This window comes from Castor canadensis, chromosome 4, assembly GCF_047511655.1.
Source record: "Castor canadensis chromosome 4, mCasCan1.hap1v2, whole genome shotgun sequence".
NCBI classification, from domain to species: Eukaryota; Metazoa; Chordata; class Mammalia; order Rodentia; family Castoridae; genus Castor; species Castor canadensis.
The window spans coordinates 91,285,026-91,304,925 of NC_133389.1; the positions used below are offsets into that span (position 1 = coordinate 91,285,026).

At 37.6% G+C, this 19,900-nt stretch overlaps 1 protein-coding gene across 3 annotated transcripts in view; it reads left to right on the forward strand.

The window, feature by feature from the left end:
- Positions 1-19,900, forward strand: part of Rab3gap1 (RAB3 GTPase activating protein catalytic subunit 1) — a 115,001-nt gene that overhangs the window by 84,470 nt on the left and 10,631 nt on the right. For all 3 annotated transcript variants that reach the window (XM_074070627.1, XM_074070628.1, XM_074070629.1), the window contains exons 17-18: positions 94-465; positions 17,337-17,474. In XM_074070627.1, the coding sequence (XP_073926728.1) occupies positions 94-465; positions 17,337-17,474 (510 nt within the window). The remainder of the gene's footprint in view (positions 1-93; positions 466-17,336; positions 17,475-19,900) is intronic.

Below are 19,900 nucleotides of genomic sequence, written 5' to 3' on the forward strand. Positions count from 1 at the left end.
TTCACAGCAAGGTCCTAGGAAAAATTATTCAAGCAACGAACAGATTTTTTCTGTAATTAATTCAACTATAAATGTTATTTCTGTTTTCTTAAGATGTTAAATTGTTGTATTGAAAGAAAGAAGGCACGTGATGAGGGGAAAAAAACAAGCACTTCAGAAAATGTAACTAATATATATCCAGGGGATGCTGGAAAAACTGGAGACCAGTTAGGATCAGACCATCTCAAATATACAGATAAGGAAAAGGGAGAGGTGGGAAAATCTTCGGATTCCTGGAGTGACAGTGAAGAAGAATTTTTTGAATGCCTAAGTGATACTGAAGAACTTAAGGGAAATGGACAAGAGAGTGGAAAGAAAGGAGGGCCCAAGGAGATGGCAAATTTAAAGCCAGAAGGGCGTCTTTATCAGCATGGGAAACTCACACTGCTACATAATGGAGAACCTCTCTATATTCCAGTAACCCAGGTAGGATACACAGGCTCTTTCAGTCTCAATTCCTTTTTGTTGTGGTTTATGTAACTTAATCCTCGTAAGAGATTATTGCTTTAGCTAGGGGTTCCAAGGCCACAATGGGGGTAAGGGGAAAAGTTTGTGAGACCCCATCTCAACCGATAGTTGGGTGTGGTAGTGTGTACCTGTCGTCCCAAGCTATGTGGGAGGCTGAGATCACAAGTATTACAGTCTTGCTTGGCCATGGCAAAAATTGAGACACTATTTCCAAAATTACCTGAGCAAAAAGGGCTGGAAGCATGGCTTAGGCAGGACCTAAGCACCTGCCTAGCAAGCATGAAGCCCTAAGTTCAAACCTCAGTATGGCCAAAAAAAAATTCACACAGGCAATAAATATATGAAAAATGTGTTAGTAGTAATATCTATAAGGGAAATGTAAAAACATGAAATGATATTTTCTTTTTTTATAGCTTCTTGCATTAGAAACTTAGATAATTGACATTCAACCCTCCTTTTGTAATACTTACATTTTAAATGATCTTCATTTGGAACTTAGATGTTGCAATTCCTGCATATATCTTCTTTTTTTTTTCTTCTTTTATTATTCATATGTGTATACAAGGCTTGGTCATTTCTCCCCCCTGCCCCCACCCCCTCCCTTACTATCCACTCTGCCCCCTCCCTCTCTCCCCCACCCCCTCAATACCCAGCAGAAACTATTTTGCCCTTATTTCTAATTTTGTTGTAGAGAGAGTATAAGCAATAATAGGAAGGAACAAGGGTTTTTGCTGGTTGAGATAAGGATAGCTATACAGGGCATTGACTCACATTGATTTCCTGTGCGTGTGTGTTACCTTCTAGGTTAATTCTTTTTGATCTAACCTTTTCTCTAGTTCCTGGTCCCCTTTTCCTATTGGCCTCAGTTGCTTTTAAGGTATCTGCTTTAGTTTCTCTGCGTTAAGGGCAACAAATACTAGCTAGTTTTTTAGGTGTCTTACCTATCCTCACCCCTCCCTTGTGTGCTCTCGCTTTTATCATGTGCTCAAAGACCAATCCCCTTGTTGTGTTTGCCCTTGATCTAATGTCCACATATAAGGGAGAACATACGATTTTTGGTCTTTTGGGCCAGGCTACCCTCACTCAGAATGATGTTCTCCAATTCCATCCATTTACCAGCGAATGATAACATTTCGTTCTTCTTCATGGCTGCATAGAATTCCATTGTGTATAGATACCACATTTTCTTAATCCATTCATCAGTGCTGGGGCATCTTGGCTGTTTCCATAACTTGGCTATTGTGAATAGTGCCACAATAAACATGGGTGTGCAGGTGCCTCTGGAGTAACCTGTGTCACAGTCTTTTCGGTATATCCCCAAGAGTGGTATTGCTGGATCAAATGGTAGATCAATGTCCAGAGTGGTTGTACTAGTTTACATTCCCACCAACAGTGTAAGAGGGTTCCTTTTTCCCCGCATCCTCGCCAACACCTGTTGTTGGTGGTGTTGCTGATGATGGCTATTCTAACAGGGGTGAGGTGGAATCTTAGCGTGGTTTTAATTTGCATTTCCTTTATTGCTAGAGATGGTGAGCATTTTTTCATGTGTTTTTTTGCCATTTGAATTTCTTCTTTTGAGAAAGTTCTGTTTAGTTCACTTGCCCAATTCTTTATTGGTTCATTAGTTTTGGGAGAATTTAGGTTTTTAAGTTCCCTGTATATTCTGGTTATCAGTCCTTTGTCTGATGTATAGTTGGCAAATATTTTCTCCCATTCTGTGGGTGTTCCCTTCAGTTTAGAGACCATTTCTTTTGATGAACAGAAGCTTTTTAGCTTTATGAGGTCCCATTTATCTATGCTATCTCTTAGTTGCTGTGCTGCTGGGGTTTTGTTGAGAAAGTTCTTGCTTATACCTACTAACTCCAGAGTATTTCCTACTCTTTCCTGTATCAACTTTAGAGTTTGTGGTCTGATACTAAGATCCTTGATCCATTTTGAGTTCGTATTGGTATAGGGTGATATACATGGATCTAGTTTCAGTTTTTTGCAGACTGCTAACCAGTTTTCCCAGCAGTTTTTGTTGAAGAGGCTATTTCTCCATCGTATATTTTTAGCTCCTTTGTCAAAGACAAGTTGGTTATAGTTGTTGGCTTCATATCTGGGTCCTCTGTTCTGTTCCACTGGTCTTCATGTCTGTTTTTGTGCCAGTACCATGCTGTTTTATTGTTAGCGCTTTGTAATATAGTTTGAAGTCAGGTATTGTGATACCTCCTGCATTGTTCGTTTGACTGAGTATTGCCTTGGCAATTCGTGGCCTCTTGTGTTTCCATATAAATTTCACAGTAGATTTTTCACTCTCTTTAATGAATGTCATTGGAATTTTGATGGGAATTGCATTAAACATGTAGATTACTTTTGGGAGTATCGACATTTTTACTATGTTGATTCTACCAATCCATGAGCATGGGAGATCTCTCCACTTTCTATAGTCTTCCTCAATCTCTTTCTTCAGAAGTGTATAGTTTTCCTTGTAGAGGTCATTCACATCTTTTGTTAGGTTTACACCTAGGTATTTGATTTTTTTTTGAGGCTATTGTAAATGGAATTGTTTTCATACATTCTTTTTCAGTTTGCTCATTGTTAATGTATAGAAATGCTAATGATTTTTCTATGTTGATTTTATATCCTGCTACCTTGCTGTAGCTATTGATGATGTCTAGAAGCTTCTGAGTAGAGTTTCTTGGGTCTTTAAGGTATAGGATCATGTCGTCTGCAAATAAGGATATTTTGACAGTTTCTTTACCTATATGTATTCCTTTTGTTCCTCCTTCTTGCCTAATTGCTCTGGCTAGGAAATCCAGTACTATGTTGAATAGGAGTGGAGATAGTGGGCATCCTTGTCTGGTCCCTGATTTTAGAGGGAATGGTTTCAGTTTTTCTCCGTTAAGTATAATGCAGGCTGTAGGTTTGTCATATATAGCTTTTATAATGTTGAGGTACTTTCATTGTATTCTTAGTTTTCTTAGAGCTTTTATCATGAAATGATGTTGGATCTTATCAAAGGCTTTTTCTGCTTCTATTGAGATGATCAAGTGGTTTTTGTCTTTGCTCCTGTTAATGTGGTTTATTACATTTATTGATTTTCGTATGTTGAACCACCCCTGCATCCCTGGGATGAAGCCTACTTGGTAGTGGTGAATAATCTTTTTGATGTGTTGTTGAATTCCGTTTGCCATTATTTTGTTGAGGATTTTTGCGTCAATGTTCATTAAGGAGAGTGGCGTATAGTTCTCCTTTCTGGAGGTGTCTTTGCCTGGTTTTCGGATAAGTGTAATACTGGCTTCATAAAATGTGTTTGGCAGTTTTCCTTCCCTTTCTATTTCGTGGAACAGTTTAAGGAGGGTTGGTATCAGTTCTTCTTTAAAGGTCTGATAGAATTCAGCAGAGAATCCATCAGGTCCTGGACTTTTCTTTTTGGGGAGACTCTTGATTGCTGCTTCAATTTCATTTTGTGTTATAGATCTATTCAGGTGTTTAATGACCTCTTGGTTCAGTTTTGGATGATCATATGTATCTACAAATCTGTCCATTTCTTTAAGATTTTCAAATTTATTTGAATATAGGTTCTCAAAGTAGTCTCTGATGATTTCCTGGACTCCATGGTGTTTGTTGTTATCTCCCCTTTTGCATTCCTGATTCTAATTTGGGTTTTTTCTATCCACATTTTAGTGAGGTTTGCCAGTGGTCTATCGATCTCATTCATTTTTTCAAAGAACCAACTTTTTGTTTCATTAATTCTTTGTATGGTTCTTTTGGTTTCTATTTGTTGATTTCAGGTCTTATTTTTATTATTTCTCTCCTTCTATTTGTTTTGGGATTTTCTTGTTCTTGTTTTTCTAGGAGTTTGAGATGTATCATTATGTCATTGATTTGGGATCTTTCAGTCTTTTTAATATATACACTCATGGCTATAAACTTTCCTCTCAGGACTGCCTTAGCTGTGTCCCATAGGTTCCAGTAGGTTGTGTTTTCATTTTCATTGACTTCCAGGAACTTTTTAATTTCCTCTTTTATTTCATCGATGATCCATTCTTCATTAAGTAATGAGTTATTTAGTTTCCAGCTGTTTGCATGTTTTTTGTCTTTACTTTTGTTGTTGAGTTCTACTTTTACTGCATTGTTATCAGATAGTATGCACGGTATAATTTCTGTTTTCTTATATTTGCTGAGACTTGCTTTGTGCCCTAAGATATGATCTATTTTGGAGAAGATTCCATGGGCTGCCGAGAAGAATGTATATTGTGTAGAGGTTGGATGAAATGTTCTGTAGACATCTACTAGGTCCATTTGATCTATTGCATATTTTAGATCTTGGATTTCTTTATTGATTTTTTTGTTTGGATGACCTATCTATTGATGATAATGAGGTGTTAAAGTCTCCCACAACCACTGTGTTGGCGTTTATATATGCTTTTCAGTTTTTCAGGGTATGTTTGATGAAATTGGGTGCATTGGCATTGGGTGCATACAGATTGATGATTATTATTTCCTTTTGGTCTTTTTCCCCTTTTATTAGTATGGAATGTCCTTCTTTATCTCGTTTGATCAATGTAGGTTTGAAGTCTACTTTGTCAGAGATAAGTATTGCTACTCCTGCCTGTTTTTGGGGGCCATTGGCTTGGTAAATCTTCTTCCAGCCTTTCATCCTAAGCCTATGCTTATTTCTGTCGGTGAGATGGGTCTCCTGTAAGCAACAAATTGTTGGGTGTTCCTTTTTAATCCATTTCATCAAGCGGTGCCTTTTGATGGGTGAATTAAGTCCGTTAACATTAAGCGTTAGTACTGATAGGTATGTGGTGAGTCCTGTCATTTAGTTTTCTTAGTTGTTTGAAGGTTTGATTGTGTGTACCTAAGTTGAGGTTATGCTCTCCTTTCCTGCTTTTTCTTTTCCTGTAGTTTGGTGCTGCCTGTCCTTTCATGGTTAAGTTGGGTTTCACTTTCTGTGTGCAGAATCACTTGAAGAATCTTTTGTAGTGGTGGCTTTGTGGTCACATATTGTTTTAGTTTCTGCTTATCATGGAAGACTTTTATTGCTCCATCTATTTTGAATGATAGTTTTGCTGGGTAGAGTATCCTGGGGTTGAAGTTATTTTCATTCAGTGCCCGGAAGATCTCACCCCACGCTCTTCTTGCTTTTAATGTTTCTGTTGAGAAGTCTGCTGTGATTTTGATGGGTTTACCTTCGTATGTTAATTGTTTTTTCTCTTTTACAGCCTTCAATATTCTTTCCTTAGTTTCTGAACTTGTTGTTTTAATGATGATATGTTGTGGGGTAGTTCTATTTTGATCTGGTCTGTTTGGTGTCCTGGAGGCCTCTTGCATCTGTATGGGAATATCTTTCTCTCGATTTGGGAAATTTTCCGTTATTATTTTGTTGAAGAGATTACTCATTCCTTTCATTTGCACCTCTTCTCCTTCTTCAATGCCCATGATTCTCAAGTTTGGTCTTTTGATGGAGTCGGTGAGTTCTTGCATTTTCTTTTCACAGGTCTTGAGTTGTTTAATTAATAGTTCTTTGGTTTTTCCTTTAATTACCATTTCATCTTCAAGTTCTGAGATTCTGTCTTCTGTTTGTTCTATTCTGCTGGATTGGCCTTCCGTTTTGTTTTGCAGTTCTGTTTCATTCTTTTTTCTGAGGTTTTCCATATCCTGGGTGGTTTCCTCTTTAATGTTGTCTATTTTTGTCCTGAGTTCATTTATCTCTTTATTAATCGTGTTCTCTGTTTCATTTTGGTGTTTATACAGTGCTTTTATGGTTTCCTTTATTTCTTCTGCTTTTTCAAATTCTCTATTTTTGTTGTCTTTGAATTTCTTGAGTGTCTCCTATACATTTTGGTTGACCCTATCCAGTATCATCTCTATAAAATTTTCATTGAGTACCTGTACTATGTCTTCTTTTACATTATTCTTGTGGGTTTCATTGGGTCCTTTGGCATAGTTTATCTTCATTTTTTTGGAGTCTGGATCTGAGTATCTGTTTTCTTCATTCCCCTCTGGTTCCTGTACTAATTTTTTGCTGTGGGGAAACTGGTTTCCCTGTTTTTTCTGTCTTCCCGTCATTGTCTTTGGTGTTGTTACTGTCCCTGTACTCTGTGCAATTAAGTATTTTCTAGCTTGTAATAATAACAATGGTAATATTTAGAATGGAAGGGTGAGCTGAGATGGAAAGCAAGAAGTTAAACAAAAGGGGAAAACAAATACACAGACAAGAGGGAGAAAGCAGAAGAAGGTTTCAGACAAGAAAGTTTCAAAGGTATAAATAGGGAGCGTGAGTGTACTAATTGACATTAAGCTGAACAGACAGAGAGACAGAGAGAGGATTGAAAATGAAAAATAAAAAAATAAAGAGAAGAATAAAAATAAAAAATAAGTAAATGAAAGAAATATCTACATATAAATATGAATTAAAATAAAATGGAAAATAGAAAATTAAAAAAAAAAACAAAAACCAAAAAACCTCCAAGTTCAAATGCAATGAAGTTTCAGTCTTAATAATTTGGGTGTCCGTCTCAGTCTCCAATCCTGGAGATGGTGCTTCAGATGTTGTTCTGTACTTGTCTCATCAAAGGCGACGCATAAAGTAGAACAAAACTACACACACAAAACCCCACCAAGTGTCCCAAGTTCAAATGCAATATAGTTTCAGTACGTTTTTCCACTTGTAGGTGTAATTCAGTTGTTCTCTCATCAAAGGTGGGGAGAAAAAGAAAAAAAAAGAGTCTGGAGACAGTTCTGAGAATGGTATCTGCTGCTGTGGCTTGCCTGCCCGCTGCTGTCAGCCTGCTGTTGCTGGAGGCGTTGTTTATGCAGATCTCTGGGGTGAGCTTAGCACTCACCTGGCCCCGCAGGCTTTGTTTGTTCAGAGTTCTCCTGTGCGGGAGCCTCTGCTACAGGCTTTCCCCTTTCCAAGCACTGGGAAAGGTGACCTGCACAGGCGTTGTCAGGCCTGCGTGTTTATTTACAGTTCATGTGGGAGGTGGGTCTTCCCCCCTCTCCTGTGTAGTTTTCCTCCCACAGCCACTTTCACAAGCTTTCCTGCTCCTGCTTACTGGGCGGTGCAGCTGCTTCTACCAGCCGTCATGTTTGTTTACAGTTCACGTGGGAAATGGGTCTTCCCTCCTCTCCTGTGGAGTTTTTCTCCCTCTGCCACTCTCACCAGCTTTCCCGCTCCTGGTTGCTGGGCATGAGCCCTGCCCCCGCTCCCGCCAGAGCCTCTCCGGCCTGCCAGGCTTGTTTATTTACAGTCCCGTGAAGGATTCTCTTCCCCTAATCTTCGGCACTCAGTGTGCCCCACCCTCTTTCCCTCGTGTCTTTATTGTTCTTATTGCTTATTACTCAGTTTCTCTTTTTTCCCCGGGTTGAGGTCAGTCTGTCCAGGGGGCTATGCTGCTCTGGCCCAGGCTTGTCTGTGGGAGTACCGCGGTACCTTGAAGCTCACCGGGTCTGCGTCTTCCCAAGACGTCTGGGCGCAGGCGACTGGCGGCCCTGGGCCCTGCTGGTTTCTCCATTTAACATGAAGTGGAGATTCTCTGCGCTGGCTGGAGGTGTGGAGGGGTCAAAGTTATGCCTCTTCTCAGTGATTATGCCTGCAAAGTGTGTCTCCGGAGTCTCTCCAAGATTTCACTATAGGAGGCTCACTTTCTGCTTCCTCCCTCTAGCCGCCATCTTTAAAAATTACATCTTCTTAACTATTGCTTTGTCTATCACCTCCAGGAATCTGGCTTGGTCTTTGGACTGAACCAAGTGCAAGACATGCCACGCCCCTGGATCTGTGTGTCCAGGTGGACAGTAGGAGTATGGCAGGGCGTGGTAATGTGTGAGGGTGTTCTACAAATCAAGTGTATATTTTTTCTACATGATAATCCCTACCTTAGCCTCCCAAGTAGCTAGGATTATAAGTGTGAGCCAACAGCACCAGGCTTAGGTAAAATCTTCTTGAAGTATGTGTTTAAAGCCTTTGCCTATTTTAAAAAAGAAGGAAAAGAAGAGAAGAAAAACAGTCAATAATAATTAAATACATTACATCTGTGTAGGAACATGACACAATGAGACACTCTCATTTTTTGTAGGAATTTTTCATATATTCATCATTCTTAGATAAGAGTATTACTAATATGACATTTTACATATGAGACTAGATATTTCTGTTATATTTCACCCTAGTCTGTTGCTTGTCTTTTCACTTTCTTGATGCCTTTTGTTGAATAGATATTTTGAATTTTAATAAAAATCTGCTCTTCCAGTGTTTTTCATACATGGATAGTGGATTTTGTGCTCCATTTAAATCTTTACTTACCCCAGGGTCCTGAATATCTTCTTATGTTTTCTTCTGGAAGTCTTATTATTTTCTCTACGAAATTTATGCTTGTCATCCACCTCAAATAAGTTCTGTGTTTGATATGAAGAAGAGGTTAAGATTTTTTTTCATCCTATGTGATCAAATTGTTCCATCACTGTTAATGAAAAGATCTTGCCCTTCCATAGTGAGTGGCAATGATAGCTCTGTTTAAGACAAGTGACTGATGTTTGTTGGTCTATTTCTGGGCTGTTTATTTTCTTTCATTATTTTCCCTTGGTCCTTGTTTCAATAATATACTGACATTATTGCTATAGCTGTATAGTGGGTCCTTCACTAACAATGTTACTTATAATTCTTGAAGATTATATTGGTTATTCTAGATCCTTTATATTTTTATGTCAGTTTGAGAATCAGTTTGTCAGTTTCACATACAAACACTTCTTATTGCATCAGATTTATAGATGGATTTATGGGGAATTGGCATCTTAATCAAATCGAGGCCATGAATTATCTTCCATCTTAAAGTTTCTTTTTTGTCACCACAGTTTTAGTTTTCAACATAAAGGTCTGGCATGTCTTTTCATTCAATGTATTTCAAAAGTTATTGCAAGTAGTATTTTAAATTTTCATTTTCCAATTTTTTTCCTTAATATATATAAATGGTTAGGATTATTTAGGATTTTCTATGTACAAAGTTATGTTATCTCTTAATAAAGACATTTTGAATTCTGATTTTCCAACGGTAAAACATTAAAAATTTTTTTTTCTTATGATAGAGGCTAGGATCTCCATTTGCAGTGAATACTGGACATCTTTTTCTCAATCCCAGAAAGAAAGTGTATGAAAAGCATTAAGAGTAACTGATGTAGATATCAGTTATCATATTAAGGAAGTTCTCTTCTATCCCTAGTATGCTGAGAGTTCCTGTCATAATTAGGTATTTTACTTTATCAGATGCTTTTCCTGCATATTGAGGTAGTCTTATTTTCTTTTATTCTGTTAATGTGGTGAATTGTATTGATTGGTTTTTGAGTATTAAAACATCCTTACAGCTGAAGCATAGTAACACACACCTGTAATTCCGTGACTCAGGAGGCTGAGGCAGGAGAATAACAAGTTTGAGGCCAGCCTAGACTACAGGGTGATACCCTGTCTCAAAGAAACAACAACAAAAAAATGGTAAAAGCATCCTTACATTCCTGGAATAAACCCTGCTTGGGCATTCTGCTTTTTTATATAGCTGGATTTAGTTTTTTTTAATGCTTTTTATTTCCATTTATTAGAGATTCTGACCCTTAAATTTCCTTTCTTATGATACCATTGTCAGGAAAGTATTTCCTCTTTTTCTATCCTCTGGACAGATTTGTAAAAGATGGGTTTTATTGCTTGTTTAAAAGGTGAAAATAAGTCATCAGTGAATCCACTCAGAATCTGGAGTTGTGTTTATAGGCTTAATTTCAAATTTCTGTAATAGAGACAGAACTATTCTGATTTCTTAATGCTGTACCATAATCCCTGGCTATTTAAGTCCTTTAATCAGTCCTCCGTATCCACAAGTTCCACATCTGCAAATTCAACCAACTGTGGATATGGAAAGCCAACTCTATTTTTTAATGTCTATATCTGTGATGATATTTCAGTTTCAGTTTTTTTTCACTGGCTTTTTGTGTATTGTCTCCTTTCTCAAAGTGTTCTCAAAGGGTTTTATTTTGAGTCTTTTCCCAAAAAAAATTTAGTTGGATTTTTTTCTCTGTTGATATCCTTCATTGATTCTTTTCTTTTCTTCTAATTTCCATGAAATTTATTTTCTATTTTTATAGTTTCTTGTATCAGAAACTTAGATAATTGACATTTAACCCTCCTTTTGTAATATTTACATTTTAAATGATCTTCTTTTGGAACTTAGATGTTCCAACTCCTTTATATATCTTCTTCTTAACTATTTTTCTTTCACCTCCAGGGATCTGGCTTGGTCTTTGGGCTGACCCAAGTGCAGGACATGCCACATCCCTGGATCTGTGTGTCCAGGTGGTCAGTAGGAGTATGGCAGGGAGTGGTAATGTGTGAGGGTGTTCTTCAAATCAAGTGTATATTTTTTCTAATCTTGTTGTAGAATATGAGGTTAGTATTGAGTTCTTGTATAGGTATGGATTTGGGGACCCAACAGAACTGTATTTATTTGTATCTTGGCACCATCGTTTATTTATAGTATTGCTAATACAAACTTTGTTTCCTTTCTGAGCCTTGTTTTTCTGACCTTATGAAAACAATAGTAAGCTGGGTGTGGGTGGTACTCAGGAGAATCATGTGAGACCAGCCTGGACAACAAAAAAGCAAAGCAGACAACAACAAAAATGTAATAACAGAGTAGTTTGTATTTCTGTAAATGAAATAATACACTAAATATTTTTTACATATGATATTTTCAGTATAATATTTTGGATTCACACATGTTGTATCAATAACTCATTCCTTTTTATTATTTAGCAGTTTTCTATTGCATGCATATACCATAATTCATTTATCCATTGACTTCTTGATGAACATTAAAATGGGCATAAGAAAATTTTAGGGAGAAACTTTTGAAATAGATATATTCTTCATGACTGTAGTGATTATTTCATGGGTGTATACATGTGAAAACTTTTCAGATGTATCCTTTAAAGTATTGTAAGTTGATTATACTTCAAAAAAGCTATAAAAATTAAGTTGTCATATGATCAGTGCTTAAGAAGAAAAAAAGTATTTCTATCTTATTTTCTATAATTATAGGTTTAGAACCTTACATATCTGTTTAATAACTATTGAAGATCTAAAAAACAATAGTTTGTATTACTGAGGTTTGTTCATTAACTCATATATCATATTTGAAAGTGCTCAGTATGTAAGTGTTCAACAAAGATGAATTTTTGTCCTTTTTTTCCCTAAGTTTTAACTAATAGTAGTCTTTATTTTTGTGGTACTGAGATTCGAACTCAGGGTCTCAAACTTGCTAGCCAAGTGTACCTGCCACTTGAGCCATGCCCCCCAGCCCTTCTTTGCTTATTTTTTTAATAGGGTCTTATGTTTTTGCCCAGGTTAGCCTTGTACCTCCTATTTATGCCTCCTGAATACCTGGAATCACAGGCATGCACCACCACTCCTGGCTTGTCTGTTGAGATGGGTGTCTCACTAACTTTTTTGCCTGGGCTGGCCCTGAACTACAGTCTTACTGATCTTCACCTCCCAAGAGTATATGATTTTTTTTTTTTGCAAGTATTTTATTGAGAATTTTTGTGTCTGTGTTCATCAAGAAAATTGAGCTGTAGTTTTTCTGTGTCGTATAGGCTAATACTGGTTTCATGGAATGCGTTTGGTAGCTTTCCTTCCCTTTTCATTGTATGGAATACTTTGAGGGGCATTGGTGGGGTTTTTTGTTGTTGTTCTTTAAAGGTTCTTAGAATTTTTTCAGGAGTGAATCTGTCCAGTCATGAGCTTTTATTTGCTGGGAGACTTACTGTTTTAATTCTATTGCTAGTTATAGATCTATTTGTGATTTTTATTCTCTTCAGTTGTGGTAGATCATATATATATCTGAAATTCATCTATTTCTTCTACATTTCCCAGCTTATTAAAATAATTTTTTGGAATATTCATTAGTGATCCTCTGGTATTTATTGTGATATGATATCCCCTTTCTTGATTAATTTGGGTCTCCTCTTTGTGTGTGTGTGTGTGTGTGTGTGTGTGTGGTATAGCGGTTTGGATTCAGGGATTATGCACTTGCTAGGTAGAGGTAGGCACTGTTTGAGCCAAGCCACCAGCTCTTCCTCTTTCTTTTGGTTAGTTTAGTTAAGGTTTCTCAAATCATATTTATCTTTTCAACAACCAACTTCTTGTTGTATTGATTCTTTGTATTGTTTTTCTTTCACTCTCTTTTATTAATTTCTTCCCTGATCTTTATTATTTCTTTCCATCTGCTGTTTTTGGGTTTGGTTGCTCTTCCAAGAGCTTGAGGTGCATTGTTAGCTTGTTTATTTGTGATCTCTCTGCTTTTTATGTAGGCACTCATAGCTATAAACATTCCCTTAGCTACCTTTGCTATGTCCAAAAGTTCTGGTGAGTTATCTTTTCATTTTTGTTTAATTTTAGGAATTTTTAAATTTTTCCCCTTTAATTTCTTTAATGACCTGGTCATTCTAGAGTGAATTGTTCAGCTTCCATGTGTTTGGATATTTTCTGTAGTTTAAAAAATTTTATTTCAATGTAGCCTGATAAAAGACAATAAATTATTTCAGTTTTCTTGTATTTGTTAAAAATTATTTTATGTCCTAGGATATTACCTATTTTAGAATAAGTTCTGTGGGTTGCTGAGGAGACTATGTATTCTTTAGCCTCTGAGTGGAATAATCTGTAGATATCTTTTAAGTTCATTTGATTTATAGTATGGTTTAGTTCTGAACTCTCCTTGTTAATTTTTTTAATCTGGATGACCTATCTATTGGTGAGAAAGGGTATTAAAGTCACCCACTATTATTGTGTTGGGGGGTGGGGTCTGTGTTTTTATGTCTACTAGTGTTTGCTTTATGAAACTGGGTGTGCCAGTAATCTGTTCATGTATGTTTGCAATTGTTATATGCTCTTGATTTGTTCCCTTTATCATATGACGTGACCTTCTTTGTCTCTTCTCACTAATAACTATTTTGAAGTCTTCTTTGTCAGATATGAGTATATCTACTCTTGCTTGCTTTCAGGCTCCATTTGCTTAGAAAATCATTTTTGCATTTGTTCAATCTGATCCTATGTTTGTCTTTAACAGTGAGGTGCATTTCTTGCTGATCATGTTTTAGAATTTGTTATTTGGTAGTCGTGGGGTTTGAGCTCTGGGTCTTACTCTTGGTAGACAGGTATTCTACCACTTCAGCCACACTTCTAGTCCTTTTTGCTTTAGGTTTTTTTCTTTTTTTTTTAAATAGCGTCTTGTGTTTGTATCTAGGCTAACCTGGACCATGATCCTCCTGTTTATGTTTCCCTCATACCTGGAATGACAGACACACATCATCATGTGCAGCTTTTATTGGTTGAGATGGGGTCTCACTGACATTTTGCCTCGATTAGCCTCTAACAGCAGTCCTCCCAAATAGCTCAGATTACAGGCATGAGCCACCATGCCCAACCTTGGGTCTTGTTTTGTAATCTAATCTGCCAGTCTGTGTGTTTTGATTAGAAAATTGAGACTATTTTAACATTCAGAGGCATTATTGAAATATATGTAGTAGTTCCTGCCATTTTATTAGTTTTGGTAGTGGTTGATCCTTCCTTACTCCTCATTTGCTTGTCTACTCATCTAGTGAAATTTATTTCTCCTATTTTCATGGTTGCATTTATCTTCCTATTCCACATGTAGAATTCTTTTAAGTGTTTTCTGCAGTGCTGGTTTAATGATCATGAATTGCTTTAGTTTTTCTTTATCATGGACAGTTTTTATTTCTCCTTCAATTATAAAGAGTAGCTTTCCTGGACACAGTCATCTAGAATGGCAATTATTTTCTTTCAGGCCTTGAAATGCATCATTCCATGTCTTCTTTGCTTTTAAAGTTTCTGGTGAGAAATCCATTGTTATTCTGATGGCTTTGCCTTTGTAGGTGACATGGTACATATCTTAAAGCTTTCATTATTCTTTCCTTATTTTGTATACCTGATGTTTTAGCTATACTATGACATGGGAAAGTTCTTTTCTGGTTCTGTCTGTTTAAAGTTCTAAAAGCCTCCGATACATGGCTGACCATCTGTTTCTCAAGATTTGGAGAGTTTTCTGCACTTTCAGATTCCTTCTTTTCTCCTTCTATGCCAACGATTTTAGGTTTGGTTTCTAATGGTGTCCTTGAGGTCTTACATGTTCTGTTCATACTTCTTTAGTTTTTTTTCTCTTTCTCTTCATCTGTATGTTTTAATCTACTTTGTCTTCAAGCCCTGATATTCTGTCTTCAGTTTGATCCATTCTACTGGTTTCAACTCAGGTTTGGGGCTTTTTTTTTTTTTTTTTTTAAACTTACTGAGCTTTTCATTTCCAGAATTTCAATTTGAATTTTTTTAAAATTTCTGTATCTTTTTTAATTCCTCTTTTATGTTCCTACATTGTTTTAATTAATTCAGCTCTTTATTTGAGTCTTCTTAGAATTTATTCATGTATTCTTTAATTTCTTTGACCATTCTTATAATTATTTTTAGAAATTCTTTGAGATTTCATCCACTTCACTATTGTTAGTGTTTGTTACTGTGGAGTTGTTGATATTTGGAAGAGTCATCTTGCCTTGTTTTTACAAACTTCCTGTTTCTAAATTGGGATTTGTGCATCTGAGGTCAAGTCATTGATTAGAAGGGTCAGTCACCTGTAGTCTTTCAGTTGAAATATTTTTAGTGTTCAGGCAGGCAATGTAGTGGCTGGACGAGGCATTATTTCTCACCACTGGACTGGGAGTATCAAGCTTTTATCCATGTGCTCATGGCACGTGGCCTGATTCCCAAACCAAGGAAAACTAACTGGAGTGTCTTATAGAATGGTTAGCTCTCCACGTCTGGGCCACTTTCACCATAGAAGTGTCCCACTTTGGGTACTGGGAAATGCTACTGACTTCTGGGAGCTTTATGGTGTGTGGGTTGGGGAGATTCCCACTTGCTCCACAAGCTCCCTAGTTTGTGTCCTCAGGAGTAGTAAGGATCCAAACCTAAGGGTAACTTCCAAGTACATTAGAGAGTTGAGGGAGCAGACAGAGCACTGAGTTCTGTGTTGGCTGAGAGACAACTGAGGGACCTAGGCCTCTGCCTATTACTCTTAATGCTTACAGACCCCATCCAACAGTTCACCTCCCTGTGGGGAGGAGGAGGCTGTGGAACTCACTTAATTTGGGGGGTCTGGGATCCAAATTATCAGTCTGGCTTGGTAACCTGTCCACTGGAAGGCTATTCCTGGAGGTAGGTCTCAGTACTTTCAGACCACTCCCAGTGGTTCACCTCCCTGTGCAGGAGAGGAGGCTGTAGATTTTGCTGATTGAGAGGGTGTGGACTTAGGGCTTTCGGATCACCTGGCAGCCAATATACACAGCCAGGAGGCAGGTTACCCCAGCCTTAGGATCTGTGCTTTGTTTCTGTCCCAGCCCTCAGGTGATGGGACTTGATACTTGCCAGGAAATATGAGGCCTCTGACCATTGTGCCCTTCACTGCTGTAGCTCCCTGCTGCTTGAACTTTTCTGCAGGACCACCTCTATGGCTTCTCTCACCCAGACACTATATGGGGGTTCCACAACTCCCTGAATGGTGACTGCTCCCTATTGTCAAGCCCAGAGTAACTCAAACAATAGGCCCTATCTCAAGATGGCTCTTTGAGAGGGAGTGACAAAATGTTTATCTTTACTGAGGCTACCCCTTCCACAGCATGCCAGTCACTGTCTCACCAAATCCCCACATTGGGTTTAAGACTTGGGGGAGTTTGTGCTTATCCTGCAGCTAAAATTGCCAGTCTGAGGCTAGGGCCATCTTACCTTGTGATTTGATCTTTAGCTTCCCCTCTCCCAGCCAAGATGTGAGGGATGGGCTTGGAACTGTTTGATGCTTTTCTCTGTTGCTTCTCTTTTTTCATATTTTTGTGTTGTCCTGCTACCTCTTTCGTGATTTCTGATGCTCTTTCTCTTTTTCTTCAGAAGACAGTCTTCTGAGTCACCTGACTCTTCTCATTCATAGACTTAAAACAGTGGATGCTTCTAATCTACCATCTTGCTGGGTCTCTTCTTGACTAGATACTTTGTCCAGCACACTTTCCCTTAGTCAGACAGAAAGTAGGGTATGAAGTTTATAATATAATCTTCTAACTATTTTGTTTATAATTACTAGTTTTTATTGAGGATGTGCCAGGATTTAGTCTTCATAATGAGTCTGAATGCTCAAGGTGACAGAGTCTGGATTCAAACACAGAACTCTTGTCTCTGGAGCCCACAATCTTATCCAGTATGCTGTACTGCCTCACTGATCCTTCTTCACTCTGCAAGTGTGAGACTCTTGCTTGGTATTTGTTAGGTAATTACAAGTGTTGGCATATTCATTATAGAGAAGAGAAAATAAGAACTCACAATTCCATAACAATACATGATCACTGTTAGAGTAGTTCCCTCCCACTTTTCCTATATCAAACCATTTCCATTAATTACAATGAAAACCTTGCTGCAACTATCATTAGAACTTTATCTCTATATCATTAATAAGGACAGGAAAATGTACAGTAGATCAAAATTCCTCTGTCTTTTAGTTCTCAAACCTTGTCAGTGAAAATATGGTAATTTTATCTGTTAGAGGAATGAAATTTAAGAGTCATATTTATCCTTATTTGCTACTTTTTAAATGTAGGTTTGAAAAATTTGTGCATTTCTCTGAATTCTTTCAAATATATATCTTGTAACTGTTGAGAGTAGAAATAATTATTGTCTTTATTCTATTTTTATAGTTCTGCTTTGTCTAAAGGGCTGTTGGTGAGCTTTGTCCTTTTGTGCTTTTCAGGAACCAGCACCTATGACAGAAGATCTGCTAGAAGAACAGTCTGAGGTCTTAGCTAAATTAGGTACATCGGCAGAAGGGGCTCACCTCCGAGCACGCATGCAGAGTGCCTGTCTGCTCTCAGATATGGAGTCTTTTAAGGTAGGTCACATTTTCAGAAGTCTAGGGTCTATTTTGAGCTATTCTGGGATGAAACTGTGAAAGTCACTCTATAAAGTGGTGTGAAGGCCCAAATGTCTTTTTTGTTACACATTTGGATTTCAATGATAGTTACAATACCCTACCTCCATCCCCCAAAAGACATAGTCAAATTTTGTTTCTTAAGTTTGAAAAAAGAAAAGAATCACCTATTATTAATAGTTAAAAGTTGAGAACTGAATTATTTCTATATGTATACTGGGCTGCTTTCTTCCTTTGTGTTTACTGAGCCAATTTGATACAAGGCTTTTTAGGAAGCCCTTAAGGTTTAATGTGGGTCAGTTCACCAATAAATCTTAAAGTGCACATTGTGATTAGGTGAGTCAGAAATATGGTGTTTATTCTCAGTTCTAGCATATGGAGGTTGTGGGATATGTAGTATAAATAGTTATGTAAATGAGTTCTCCTAAGAAGGCAAGGTCAAAGAGGTGACTGACTGTGTTGAATGGGTCATGGAAGGTTTCTCAGAGGAGTCAGGTTTTAAATAAGCAGGTATTTGTTATTTTGAGAAGATTATTCTAGGCTTAGATACAGGCCTATATGTTGAACACATAGGATTCAGGTAATAGTGACATTTGGCTTAGCTTAAAAACCCAAGCATGAAGAAAGAATTTAAAATAGCCTTCAAGCTATTTTATGTATATATGTATAAGGTATATATGAAACATAAATAAATTCCGTGTTTAGACTTGGATCCTATTCCTGATACCTCATTATGTATATTCAAATATTCCCAAATCTAAAAATGATCCAAAGTACTTCTGGTCCCAAGTCTTTTGGATGAGGGATACTCAATCTGTATATTAAAAAAAACACCCCAAACGGGTCAGGCCAGTGGACGAAAATTCTGCTGAATTCTGAACTCACTTCTAGGCCTGGTCTTTGTTCCTTATCCTGTAGTGACCTCTGTCTTCCCCCTGTTTACAGCTCCTACTCAGCTCTGTGTCTGGGCTATGGAGGCCAGCCTGAGTTTAATTTCTCTCTAAAACCTTGTGTATGCTTTTTTAAACATAAGTACCCCAGGAAAACCTTTTCCACTTCCCTGTAAGCAGATTCAAGTGACAATAAAAGGGAACCTTTTATTCCCTGCTTGTTTTCCCAGTGTTTACTTAAAGGAAAAAATCTTGAGTAAAAGTCTTAAGAGGTATATATTTTCCTTAGAGACTCAAAAAAGATACAGAAAATTTGTAAGTTCTATTATGCTGCTAATCAGTAAAAAAATAATTGATACAGTGGATAAAGAGAAGCCAGTTGACTCTCAGGGCAACTCTTTTTTTGGGTAAAATAAAAAAGGCAAGAAAGGAATTGGCTGGAATTTGTGCACACGAGGAAATACCAGCCTCCACAGCAGTTGACTTCTATTCTAGCTGCCACCTTAGTCTTCTGTCCCTGTGTTGCTATGGTGTCTTAGCAGAGGTAGTATGTATAGTAGGAGATTCCAAATTGAAACTCTTTAAGTTTTCCCCCATAGAAACATACTGGTCATTTATGGTAAAGTTTTAAACATTGTGCATGAGTAAAATTCAACAGATAATATATTTAAGGAAATATATAGTCACTCTAAAATAGATGGGTTGCCACTCCCATTTTGGACAGGGATGACTTAGTATAAGGAGACCCTTGGGAGAGTCTCCACGGCTTTGGATAAATACTGATATGTGCCTGAGGCATCTACACTTCATAATTCCAGAAGAGCAAGGCCTATTTTGGAGAATGTCTTTGTATGTGCCTACAACAGTGAAAGAAAAGATAAGCTATAGCTGAAATGGGCCTTGACCCTCTCCTGGTAGCTGTTTGTCGGCTTGGAATTGTAAGGACCATTAGATGTCTTTACCAATCTATAATGTAGGAGTTGAAAATTCTTTTTCTGTTTTCTTTTTTTTCCCACAGACAGGGTCTAACTGCATAACCTAGACTGGCCTAGAACTTGGTGATTCTCCTGCCTCTTCAGTGCTGGGTTTACAGGTGTGAGGCATCATGCCTGTAATTTCTAATTCAGTTTACTCTCTTAACACAAATGTGTGTGGTGTTGCCTACTTAAGATCCAGATCTTTATACATGAATCATGAGTCACTGTCATAAAGTAATCTTGACCCATTGCAGGTGACAGACATTCTTTGCTGCCATGGGCCATGACATAGCCCTTAGATGTTTGTGTTCTTGAATCAGTGAAGGAAATTTCTCTGATTCCTCAGGTGGGTCCCTTTTGGGGTAGGGATGGTCAGGCTGGTAGCCATTGATTCCAGTGGAGAGAAATTGGCAGTTTTGTCTTCACATTTAACACAGATCACTCTTCACTCTCACAATGGTGGTTTTCATGCCCATCCTTAGCATTCTACTCGTACATACTGGACACAAAACCTCCCCAC